This window comes from Pezoporus wallicus, unplaced genomic scaffold, assembly GCF_028554395.1.
Source record: "Pezoporus wallicus isolate ANWC-B61680 ecotype Strahan unplaced genomic scaffold, APGP_CSIRO_Pwel_v1 contig_5542, whole genome shotgun sequence".
Classification (NCBI taxonomy): domain Eukaryota; kingdom Metazoa; phylum Chordata; class Aves; order Psittaciformes; family Psittacidae; genus Pezoporus; species Pezoporus wallicus.
The window spans coordinates 2403314-2416054 of NW_026640165.1; the positions used below are offsets into that span (position 1 = coordinate 2403314).

General features: G+C 35.7%; 1 protein-coding gene across 3 annotated transcripts in view; it reads right to left on the reverse strand.

The window, feature by feature from the left end:
- The window catches only part of LRRK2 (leucine rich repeat kinase 2), a 70460-nt gene that overhangs the window by 39519 nt on the left and 18200 nt on the right, over positions 1 to 12741 (reverse strand). For 2 of the 3 annotated variants that reach the window (XM_057417788.1, XM_057417787.1), the window contains exons 8-18: positions 11346 to 11465; positions 10093 to 10217; positions 9453 to 9532; positions 8595 to 8701; positions 6209 to 6338; positions 5196 to 5320; positions 3419 to 3552; positions 2250 to 2394; positions 1809 to 1948; positions 353 to 481; positions 95 to 265 (exon numbers count right to left, since the gene is read on the reverse strand). In XM_057417788.1, the coding sequence (XP_057273771.1) occupies positions 95 to 265; positions 353 to 481; positions 1809 to 1948; positions 2250 to 2394; positions 3419 to 3552; positions 5196 to 5320; positions 6209 to 6338; positions 8595 to 8701; positions 9453 to 9532; positions 10093 to 10217; positions 11346 to 11465 (1406 nt within the window). The other variant, XM_057417789.1, reaches the window with a different exon arrangement.

Here is a 12741-nt window from a genome sequence, read left to right on the forward strand (position 1 = left end):
CAAAGTTCTGCCAAATATGTGTTTACATGAAAAGAGAAAGGAACACAAAAGCACAAATTTTAAAGCAATAAAACTATATATTCCCATATATTACCTGATAGATCAAAGAGTTTGTCTTTGTCTTCTTATTAATATCAGCTCCAAGTAGAAGTAAACATTCAGCCATAATACTATTGTACTCGGTACATGCTTTTTCCAGCATCATATTTTTTAAATCATCATTTTCAGCTATTTTAGCAAAACATTTACAACACAGGCTTTGAAACTGAATGGGAAGACAAACAATCAAAGTTAGGAGAAAAAAAATCACCAAACTTCTTCAACTGTGGAGCTGTCAAAAGAGAGAAGATACCTGTCGATCTCTCTTGTCCGTGAAACACATAGACATCTGATAGAAAATGACTGTGTCAAATGATTCATGTACCAGAAGCTTTGCAAAACAAGGTGACAAGCCAAGAATTGACAGGATTGCATGAAATCCCTAAAAATATAATGAGAAGACTGAAATAAGTACAGTGGTAAAAAGTGTCATTTTAGAACAGGCCATGCAACAAAATCAAATTTCAACCAAAAGATGTGTTTTAATTTTTTGTTTTGTTTTGTTTTTAAACATGCAATAATTCACCAACTGGAGAATATCAGGATAGAAGGCAAAACCACCAGGTGTCTCTGAGTTTATAGTTTCATGCATGTTTAGCTGACTCACTTAAGCAGATATTAACTGACGCTTTGAAAAGCCAAATTATGCACCATAATATCTGGCAACATCCTGCCTGGCAGTGACAAATGCACTCGTGATTTCCTGAAAACGTACAGAGGAAACAATCTCCTCCTAAGGATATGGGATAAAGATGCACCGCCTGTCACAGTGTGTTGCTCTGTAACCCTTGAATGTGAGAAAAACACACAGTCTAAATGCAAAATGCAATAGATGTATCTAAAAACTAAAAAGAAATACAAAATTATCCCACAATTCTACAAGTAGGGTTCTCCTAGAAGGGTGGACTGGGTAAATTAGGGACTCTTAAGACTAAATCCCTTTAGGTAACTTCCTTATTCCATCATACTATTTTGATTTCTCTTTATATTGGTTGCTCAGCTGAACTTGGAAGGGTTGGGGGAAAAACAGCGTAAAGAAGGGAGGCTGGACTTGGGATGTTTTCACGTTGATCTGAAACAGAAATACAGAAACTCTCATAGAAAGCTGATCTCAGAGGCAAGTTCCATTCCGCTAGAAAAGATGAAACTGGCAATAAATGGGGAAAGCTTCTGAAGCAGAAGAAACAGAACTCGCACAAGAGGAGGACTGAACGTGTGCTTGCAGACAGAGTAAGAACTCTCCTCCCATATTCATGGGTACATCCAAAGTCTGAGACAGTATTCCAATAATATCCTTCTTAAATACAGCATTCCTACACCAAGTTTATTGCTAGTGACAGGGCTAGGACTAAGTTATTTTACATTACTTTTCAAAGAAGGGCAATCAATACTATAATGACAGTTAGTTCATTAAATCGTTACAGTTTGACTGAATGATGAACTGAGAAATTTGTTCTAGTTTGCAGACCTCAGGAGTCTTCGATACTAACACCTAAACCTATGGTTATGTATTCTGGATTGAATATATGCCTCCAAGAAAATCATCTCTACGGCAAACATACTGATTAAAAAAGGCTTATACTAAAGTAGTAATGGCAATAAAGGAAGTAACTAAAATAAGGAATTATATTTAAAATACAACTACATTAAAATAATTTCCCAAGTTTTTGCCTTTGACTTTTATCTTTGTACGTAGAAATAACACATACATGCATCTGGATTTCAGTGACCTCTTTAAATCGTCGCAGAGTAGAAACCAGAATTGTTGACAGGACATGCATAGTCGCAATACACAAAGTCTTCCTTGTAATCAAAGAGCGTAGAAGACTCAAACCTAAACACTGTATGTCTAGAAGAAAAAAATACCTATTAATAATGTTGCTTATTCAGTCATTCTCAGTGGAATAAACCCATGACCTAAGTAGTGTTATATTTCTAATATTTGAGAAAATTATTTGGATAAGCTATTACAGGGCCAGGAGTAACTATAGGGTAGATGAACCTGAGGACTGTGCAGTTCTGCAGCCTTTTCTTGCCATGTAGCCTACATCACATTAATACTGAAGAGAGTAATAGATAAGTTATAGTTATAAGTTAATCACCCCTCCTACTATGTCATTCACATACTACTAACATAATACCTTCTTTACCTTGTTCATCTGGATACATCTGTAGGGTGTGAAGTACAGTGTCAGTAGCTCCTTGCTGGGTTAAAATTTCTAGTGCACCAGTGCACTCAGCTACAGAAGCAAGTAGTTTTAATCCACACTTCTGAATGCTAGGATTTCCAATAAACTAATGGAGAAATGAACATAAAATGAGATCAAGGTTTTCTGCTTACAATGGCAACAGAAGAGCTGCTTGTTCTTAAAGCTGTTCTATAAGAAAAAGCAATTTTTCTTAAAGTATGAGAAATTACAGTAGATGTAACAATAAATTACAATAATCACAACTTAAAAAATGTTTATTTTTCAACTATCAGTTTCAGCTGCTCATAACCTCCCTGGATTTTCACCTTTGATTCTGGAAACATTTCCTAGGGAGTTTTGTAATGGAGAGTGGGCTTTTTTCCCCCTCGAAGTTTCAATACAACCATTCACAAGTTCACACCATTTTGCTAGGACAAGGAAAGTGAGAAAATGTACTTCCTTTGTGGTTAAAAAAGGAACATAAATGGGGTTCTTTAAGGACCAGCACAACGGATAAACATGGTACTAACTGGAAAAAAAATTAGAAGAAAAAAATATGAAGCAACATACCTATTACCACACCCCATCAAGATTTTCAAAGTTTTAGGTTCAGTTATATAGCAATTCAACAGGTTATTTTTGACAGTTTTTCCCAATTTTCCCCACTTTTAGATGGAGGAAACCTAGATGAGGCCTGGATTTGAAAGTGTGCATAGCTGATACAGTGACTTGTAAGTCTATGAAATTATTTCAGTGGAGTTATGCCCATCTTTCCGCTTATTCCTCCTTTATCTTTTCATTAAAATGTGTTAATTTCTAGCCCTTCTGATTGATAGAAGTAGTACCGCAAAACACAAACCAACTGGGTCAGAAAGAGCATTCAGGATGCTTGGGGGGAAAAAAAAGTGCCTTGTTTTTATAAATATCATTTAGAATTCCTGTTTAAGGGATCATCTCATACACTCCAAAACAAAAAGTAAGAAACCCCAAACAAGAAATGAAACCCAGGAGTTAAGATTAATTGTATCAAATCAACAGGAAAATCAACGCAGATCTAAAACTTACAGATGATTCACCACTGCAAGTGCAAAACAGTGACATAATCCATTAGAATAAAGCTTTAACTATACCCTGTTCAAAGCATTAAGCACCAACGAATGAGTTCCCTCCAACAGACACTGGCTTTTAATGACTTTTATTGTAAGTGCAAAAGCAGCATCTCCCCCATCTCTGGAAGAACCATTCTGGTGTTCATTCCTTGTATCTGCAACAATGGAAAACAGCCTTCATCAGAGAACAGCTTGAATACTCTCCCTAGTACTAACCCAGTAGTATTAACCCAGTAGAACAAATTGAACACAGAGGGGACTCAGAGGGCATATTTCAGATCCTATGACGTTTTCAGAATGCTGTTGTTACAGATACTGGAGTCCCTCCAGATTTACACTGTAATGTGAGGACATTGTGTTTGAAATGACAATTTCACCATATATTTGCTCACTGCTTACTGTGAAAATGCAGAATCATGCCAAATAATGTTTCCTAATGTATATTGCAAGTTTATTTTTTTTTTCAGTCTATGGCATTTCTTGGTGTTCCTGATACCTGCTTCAGAATGCCTCTTCCTTCTGGATAGGAGACATTACAGAGAAGCTATATATACCAGTTGCCCTTTCTCACTTGGCAGCACATCGTAGGCCAAATTTTACCCACACATGACGTTAAGTGGAAGGTGAGTACAAATAAAACAACAGAGAAAGGTCTTTCACGTTTACCTTTCTAGTAGCTATTAGCATTGCAGTCAAGTGGCACTACAGAAAGTGCCCAGAAATCCATTAGAAGTCACTTCAGCATTCATATTTGTTCCAATTACTATTTCCCCCATGAATTACATTTTATTCCCTAATTAACCTGCAAGTTCCAACAACCAGCTGGCACTCTGATTACACTTCAGAAGGGTCTCATTTCCAGGATACTGGCAAACAAAAAGTGCCTTGCCTACATGTTACACTACATTCATCAAGTCTTAATCTTACTGTTAATAATAAAAAAAATATAAAATATTAGGATTAGAATTCAAATAGAAGGAAACTGAAAACCTGCAGTCAGTTTATGTATTAGGCTAGTTAAGAGTTTCAGAGTTGCTGGTTTTGTAAATGTTCAACTAAAACTGCTAAGAGATACTTGCAAAAAGTTGTTCTGAAAAAAAAAATCAGTGCCCATGTCTGTACTATCACACTTAATATCAGAGAGAAAAAAAGCACGATATACAGCAGTAAGCTGATAATAAAACTTAAAACTTTCCCTAAATTCTGTGAAAGGTACAGAACTAAAAAAGAACGTATTTCCCCCACTCTAGATTCCCTTTAAAGGTTTGTTTTGGTTTTTTTTTAAAGTAATTTCTAAGCTAGCCAGTTTGGCTTTTCCCTTTCTGTAAAAAAATAGTATGTAACAGTATATTTCATATCTTTAAATCATTGTCTTTTTTTTTTTGATATCAGAGGTCAAATTTTATGTTCCTTTCAAGAGATACTATTACAACAATTGTATTTTGTGGTACAACGGTGTGGATGTCCTAATCACTGTTTGCTCTTAAATGGTTGTAAATACACACAGTGATAGCTCCACATTCATTCCATGAGTTCCTTAGAAGTAATAGACTAACTCTGCACTGATGAAATCAAGGGAAATCCAGCAGTGATAATTTTGGTCTGTTACCTTCAATACCTCAAAAATTTTTCTCCATCTTGTATGTTCCTAAAGGGTTACAGCTGCTCTCTGCTGTTTACATAACACCAGTAAATTTCGTGAAGTTCCATTAAAGGCTGTATCATTAGATAAGAAGGACTAAACCTCAGTTATCTAATTCTATTTTCTGATTTGGTGTATCTTTTTTGGATGACTTACCTGGCATCATAAAGTGTAAAAGGACTCGAAGTGCTTCCAGCTGTACACAGAGTGATTTTTCATGTTTCCTCATGGCTTTTACAACTTCTGATCCAGCTACTGTCATTATATCCAGATGAGGGAAGCTGAAAATATTGTTCTTAAAATCAATGAAAAGAATGCATTTCTAAATTTCGCATGTATTTCTTTCCTTAACACTGTGGGATAATTCTTTAGAACACTGCAAACCTGGTCTGAGCTACGAAATATATATTCAACTATGGTGGTTTCCTTTGACATGGCAAATGTATTATTTTCATTAATTGTGAGATATTTGGAGAATAAGCAGAAAAATATCAAACATGTTAGGTTCTAATCTTGAAATAAAAAAAAAAACAATCTCAATGTCATCAGCATTCCAAGACCTCTGATTAGTTTTTAAGGTTATTTTATGTTTTCATTTTATAATACTTTTTATTCCCATGAACATGCTTATGGAAGCTTTGAGATTTTCTTTTGTCTAAAACTGAATTATTCATAAAAAATCTGTGACTATATCTTGAATTTGCGATTTTTTTCACAGACAGCTTAGCATATATAAAAGTTTCAAGGAAGGCTGGAAAAACTTGGCAAGACACTTGGAATCACATTCCCACCCTGTATACCAGTATTTATGGGTCACAAGCTTGATTTTCCAGTCACGTTATGAAGCACTTTCAGAAGCCAAGAGAAAAGTAATATTAACACAATGTTCTTTTAATTATCACAGCTAATATTGTGGGAAATTTCTTAGCTCTGAAATTCAGGGTGGCTAAGAGGAGGGGAGACCACCTAGCAATAGTCTATTCCAACCTCACTGCTCAGTAACCACGAAGGGAAGCACATACAGATCCCCACGCATATCCACCTGGCGTCTGGCTGTAGGGATTACAAAATCCAATGGCTTGAACAGGTCTGTCAGCCTGTGGTCAATTTTAATATCAACGAAACAAACCTTTACTTTGGAAGTGGTCATGTGTTTTTAAGTATACTACCTTCCTTCAAAAACATGATTCAGAATTCTGCAGGCACTTTCAGCCACTTCAGGAGAATATGGATGTTTCCTCATTATATCCAAAATATTCATATGTATGCCTTTCGCCAGAAGTGTCTTCCTAATAGTTACTACAACACAAAAATGCAAGCATCATATAAGTAAATCTCCCCCACTTTATGTGTAGTTCTAAAAAACAACAGAACTGCTAACTTTTTTCCTCCTTTTGATTTTTTTGCCCCACCAACCACACATGTTCTATAAGTACATATCAGAATGGGAAACAGCTTGAGCTGAAGCTGACTTCTGTTTCCATAGCTTAATCAAAAGCATAATAATTCCCGAATGTCTAGCAAGTTTAAGTACATCTACTATACTTACTTACATAAAGTTAAGGGAAGAAGAATGTACAGCTTTACTTCTAGGTTCAAAAATGTTTATTCTTACAAAACTTTTCCTCTTAATTGCACTCTGCAATCATGTAGGAAAGGGGCCTATAAGGATGCTCGGGAGGGACTCTTTATTAGGGACTGTAGTGATAGGACAAGGGGTAACAGGTTCAAACTTAAACAGGGGAAGTTCAAACTGGACATAAGGAGGAAGTTATTTACTGTTAGGGTGGTGGAGCACTGGAATGGGTTGCCCAGGGAAGTTGTGAATGCTCCATCCCTCACAGTGTTCAAGGCTAGGTTGGACAGAGCCTTGGGTGCCATGGTTTAGTGTGAGGTGTCCCTGCCCCTGGCAGGGAGGTTGGAACTAGATGATCTTAAGGTCCTTTCCAACCCTAGCTATGATATGATTCTATGATTCTATGAAAGCTAGAATTCAAAGCTGTGAAAAACCTTCTAGCTTCAAATATAATGCTTCAAAAATTAAATTTATTAACTCAATTTACTGTTAAGTCTTTTTTTTTAAAAATTAAATACCCCAGCACGTGTTGTAGCTATAACTGTAACTAATACAGCTTAGAACATTATAAAAGTATTCTACATTATCATGGTAAATACTACCAATTATTGACATTCCCAGGTCAATGTATATACTTCAAACTGCTAATACAAGCAAATCTGGTGCCAGAGGGTTTTACTATGCTGCTTTATGTTTAAGAGAAAATGTAGTGACAGGACAAGGGGGAAGGGCTTTAAACTGAAAGAGGGTAGATTTAGATTAGATATTGGGAAGAAATTCTTCACTATGAGGGTGGTGAGGCCCTCATATTCGTTGCCCAGAGAAGCTGTGGCTGCCTGTACCTGGCAGTGTTCAAGGCCAGGATGGACAGGGCTTACAGCAATCTGCTCTAGTGGAAGGGCCCCACGGCAGCAGGTTTGGAATTAGATAATCTTTATGGTCCTTTCTAACCCAAACAATTCTACAGTTCTATGTTTCTCATTTCTGATATAAGCACATTCATCTATGAGAAAAAAAAGAAAAGGAAAGAAAAAAAGACAAAAATTTGCTTTAGATTTCCAAAGGGAATCACTTGCCAGTAACATTTGACAAAAGTACCTCATATAGTATACTATAACAGTATGCACACATTTATGAGATCTATTTCTCAACAAACACATATTTATCTCATAAATAACTACAAAATCTTTTCATTGTGAGGTTTCATGTACGGGGATGGCTCAGTAACCTAGTGATAAAACAATGCCTTCTCACCTAGAGAACAGTAATTAACCGCTAGTCTTTTTCTTCCTATCTAGCCAGTGGTTTTCAATGTGCAGTCTACAAACCACTTGAGGTCCATAACCATTTCAAAGGGTTCTGGGAAAGGTATCTAATAAAAACAGGCCAACTGTCAGTAGGCTTAAATACTCTACCCAGGGGTCCACATCTCCACTGAAAAATTTTGAAGGGGTCTGCAAACTGGAACAAGAAACCACGTTAAGGACACAATTGGGGCTAAAGCAATCTTGAAAACTGTTATGCACATGCTTAACTTTCTATGCACAATTTGATTCACTGAAGTCAACAGGACTGCTCAAATCCCCTGTGTTAAGCAAGAAAATGGTATTTGTCAGGCTGTAATCCTTATTCATGTGATTTTCAACAAATGCTGCTCTTGAAATTCAAATACATGGTATTTATTCAAGCATACAAAGAGAACACACTCTTTCAGGTCTCCTGCTCCAAAGAACTGCAATTGCAACACAAAAACTCGCAAACAGCTCTTTATTTCCACAGACTTTCTTTGATACTAGCCAACAATAGCTTTTTCAACTCAAGGAATGAACTTCCTACTAAAAACAACTGCGTAATATTCTAAGCACAGGGAATACTGCATTCATAAAACTATTCATAAATACTATTCATAAATAGTATTTAAATATTACAGCAATAACTTTCTGCTGAATTAGAAAGTAAAGGTAATTAAATTCTCTTACCATTTTGTTGTGATAAAATGGCCAAGGTACTAGCAGCTGCCTGAAACACTTCCTTTGAAGAGGAGTGCATCAGCATGGAAAGCATCACCGCTCTGTCTATTGGGAACCTTTCACAGAGAGAAACAAATCACTGCACATTGACAATATTACAGCGGTTATTTTCTAACTGCAGTTTAGCTTCCTAAGAAAGTATTAAGTGACATTATTAAATTTTCAGTGATTGTACTCAGCTTCTAATATGCTTCTAGAGCAAGAGCTGACAGAAAGCCCTTTGCAAACTGTGCATGTTAGCCTACTCTGAATCATGTTTTCCAAGAGACTTGGGGTCGAGAATGCAGTACACAACAGGGTCACTAAAATCCAAATGAGTAAAATTCTAAGCAACTCTGAGAAACAGTTTAGGTAAAACAGAAGTCTGTGTCTTATCCATGCTTAGATTCTCCCTGATGAGGCAGCACCCCCTTTACTATGCTCTGCTGGTTTGTTGGAAAATGAGCACTGCTTTTCCATATTCCTTATGTACTAGATATCTCAATCTTCTCTATTTTCTTACAATCGTTAATCCTCCCCATCATTGTTGCAACTGAAGAAGAAATTCCTTGCGAGCTGTAAAGATTAGTTCTATTAGACTGTGTTCTGACCCTTTGTTAAGACACCAGCAACTTTGCTTGAGTCAAGGTTAGCACACTTTTCAAGAAAGAAACATTCCCAAGTGTTGTTGATCACCATTAATTCCATCATACATCAGGAAACAAGAAAGAAAATAAAAATAATTGAAACATGAGACCCCACATGGCCTAATAGTAGGCTTTCGTTTTTTCCATTTGCCAAATTACAGTTCAAGATATCAACACTGACTGATTATCTCCATCTCCAATCTTCTCATGAAGGTTGCGTTGATACAGAAACAGATTTTTCAAAGCCCAGCATGCGGCCTCCTAAATATAAACCAGAGGAGACAAAAGGATTAAGAAAATATCCCTTTAAAATATCAAAAATATATAGAAAAAAATTAAAAGGTTTGACTGTTTTTCAGTCCATGACAATGGTACAAGATTCTTTACATAGAAATACAGTAAGACGTGGACTGTCACAGTCTTTCTAGCTGGGATAGGATTGAGTTACAAACATGTGCCATATTATTATTATTTGATTTGCATTTTGATATCTATTTTAGGCAGAGATGAATTCTTTGGTTGATGGGCCTGTGTTTTGCTACTGCATATAGGGGAGCTACATAAACAACAAACTTCGGGTGGCCAAAGTTGCAGGTAACAAACCTCATTGTAACTACACGCATTTAGTCCACAGGAGTAACTGAAACCAGCTGAGGTGAAGAAAGGTGAGAAAGGCAAAGAAGGTATGATTTACTTTAAATCTAATCCAGTCCTTACAACCTTGTTTTACCGAGGACATACAGAAGAAAGTGAAGTTACCAAACTTTTTATTTAATGTGTAATGCAGTCTTTCCATACCCCCATCATCCTGAAATTCTCACCAGCACATCTGTGTTTTTTCGGTGCAGTTCTAATGCTCTGTAACATGCTTCCAACCAGCATAATTTTTCTTCTTCCTCCTCTTCTTTTCTTTCCTCTAAGTCTCGGTTTAAGAATATTGTTTCAGCTGAAATATAAATTATCTACAATAAACTCTTATTGTGAAAACAAAACATTTATGTCTTAACTCAGCTCACGCTGCCTGTGTGTGAAATTCAGCAGGAGGATCAGTCTCTTCTGGGATGGGAGAAGGCTTTTGACATAAACTCTATGACAGATTCGAAAAAGGTCTTTTAGATTATAAAGGGACTAAAAACTTTAATTATGCTGCAGTGGATTAGGTACATAGAGGTCAGTCAATGCTCAGCCTCTGAAAAGACCTGCATATCCTATTTTTTGTTGTGCATTTACATAAAGAATACCATGACATAAAATGTAACTGTGATTCATTTTCGTATGTAACCACTTATCATAGAGCCATTTACACTCTGAAAGTGCCATTAAAAAATGAAATTCAAATTGCAGAGAGATACCTGGCCCCACAGTGTGCAACAGAATTTCAAAGAAATCATTTAATACCTGCAATTTTTCAGCATTTAAGAGAAAAAAAAAAGTAAAAAAAGTATCAACACTGACCATAATGTCTGAGGCTTCCTGGAGTTGTACTGACTTCTAATCTTTGCTATTCTACTGACTTATGTATTGGAACAATTACTCAAAGACAAAGAGGATCAAATCCCTAGCTTTTTGCCACTAGCTAATCAACTTCTGTTTCAAAATAATATCTGGAGTGTACACAAGGAAAAGTTTAAATCTTTTAATTGATTTCAGGACTCAAGTACAAGCACTGATTTGGTGTTATCAACTGCCACAGTATGGTGATTACTGTCATAAACGGCAAACACAGAATCAAATTAGTGTTATCTAGAGATTTTATGTTAAGTAGGGATTATCCAATATTTGCCTATGAAAAAACAGATTGCTTTGTTAAGACCTGTCAACATAACTTACAAGCTCTGAACACTGTGAAGATGTTGGGCATACGATATGAACACAGCCACGTCAGAGTAAACCAACAAACTGTAAGCATGTAGAAAATCCAGCTCTCTGAAAACTACCCTGCTTGAGGCCTTCATGTTAAAGAAATAGAGTTCAAAATGATTACAGGAAACTACCAGTATAAAAGAAAAAAAACAAAAAACCAAGTGGACAGATAAATAAAATTATTTATGTGTTTAGGAAGAGATTTACTCACTCAGAAGAGCTAAACAACTGAGAGCTGCAGCTTGTAACTTTGCATTTTCAGGATACGTTTTAACAGCCTTCACAATGACTTCTGGAACCTTATGTAATACCAGGATATTGAAAAAATTTTCTGAAAATACATAAGATGTAAATGAATATAAACACATATCTAGAGCTTTGCATGCCTTTAACGTAACTTTCTCAGCACACAATGCTGAAATTTTGTAGCAAACATTAGATTTCTTATTGCAGGCCTTTACATAACAATGTTTTATTTGTGCAGAAAGAGGCCAAGAATAAAAAGCATTGGGATCTAAATTCTTTGTGGTTTTTTTTTGTTTTACAACAGGCTTAGGTTGAATGCAAAATGAAGTGCGAATTGTCATCAAAATAGGAAAAATATAGTCAGTGTATCACTTACAGGCTTCCTGCCAAGAAGCAAACGCTTCCTGGTCTTGAATTTCTGCAATAATTTGTTTTATCCTATCAAACAAGTGGTTTAACTGTGATTTATTCTCTGGTTTTGTCCTCCTCATTAAATAGACCAAGGTCAGCATTACAAATACAGAATATATATATATTCTGAAATAGTAGAAAGAGCTACCCTTTAATGATAAATGCCTAATTCAAAGCCTAATTTTTATTATAGGCTGTACAATATTTTATAACATAGGTTGAATATAAAGAATTTTGCAAAAAGCAAGCAAATGAAAATAACTTTCCAATTAGTTGTAAAAACAAGTAGCACGCACAAAATAATACAGCAACACTCACTTTGTAAAATAGTTCAATAGCTATGGTTTCTATTTTGATATTTGGTTTTAATTCTTGATTAGCAAAAATGAAAATCATACTAGCAGTGTAAAAGGTTGAATTCAAATCTGTATCAGTGTTTCTCAAACCCTTCAGATGAGGTACGAAATTAAAAATTCTCCCATATTTGAGCATCAAAAATATAACTACATACAGAAGAAAAGCTAACCTAATTTATTTCCCTCTGTTCTGGTCCTGAGTCCTATAGGCACTGACTAGCTTCAGTTTTTCACAAGAAGATAAGTAACTCTCCTAGTATTTTATGATTTGGTTCAATTAGACCAAGTTAATAGAATGCTCAACATCAGATTTTAAGCCAAGTCCTTTCCAGACTAATCATTCTAAAACTCTGGCCTTAACACTTATTACAAGTGTGACTGGAAAGAGTATTTTTCTTCTAACCCTGCCTGTAGTAGTGTGGTCATGTTATATCAGCATTTCTGTTTCTTGCCATATTTTAATGGAAATGTTTTTGTTTAATTCTTCATTAGAATGTGTAAATATGTTACAAAATTGATAGTCTTAGACTATGTGATGAGTAACTATACTGGACTTGTGGCTGGCAAAAAAGGTATCAGTCAGTTAAATTTTGA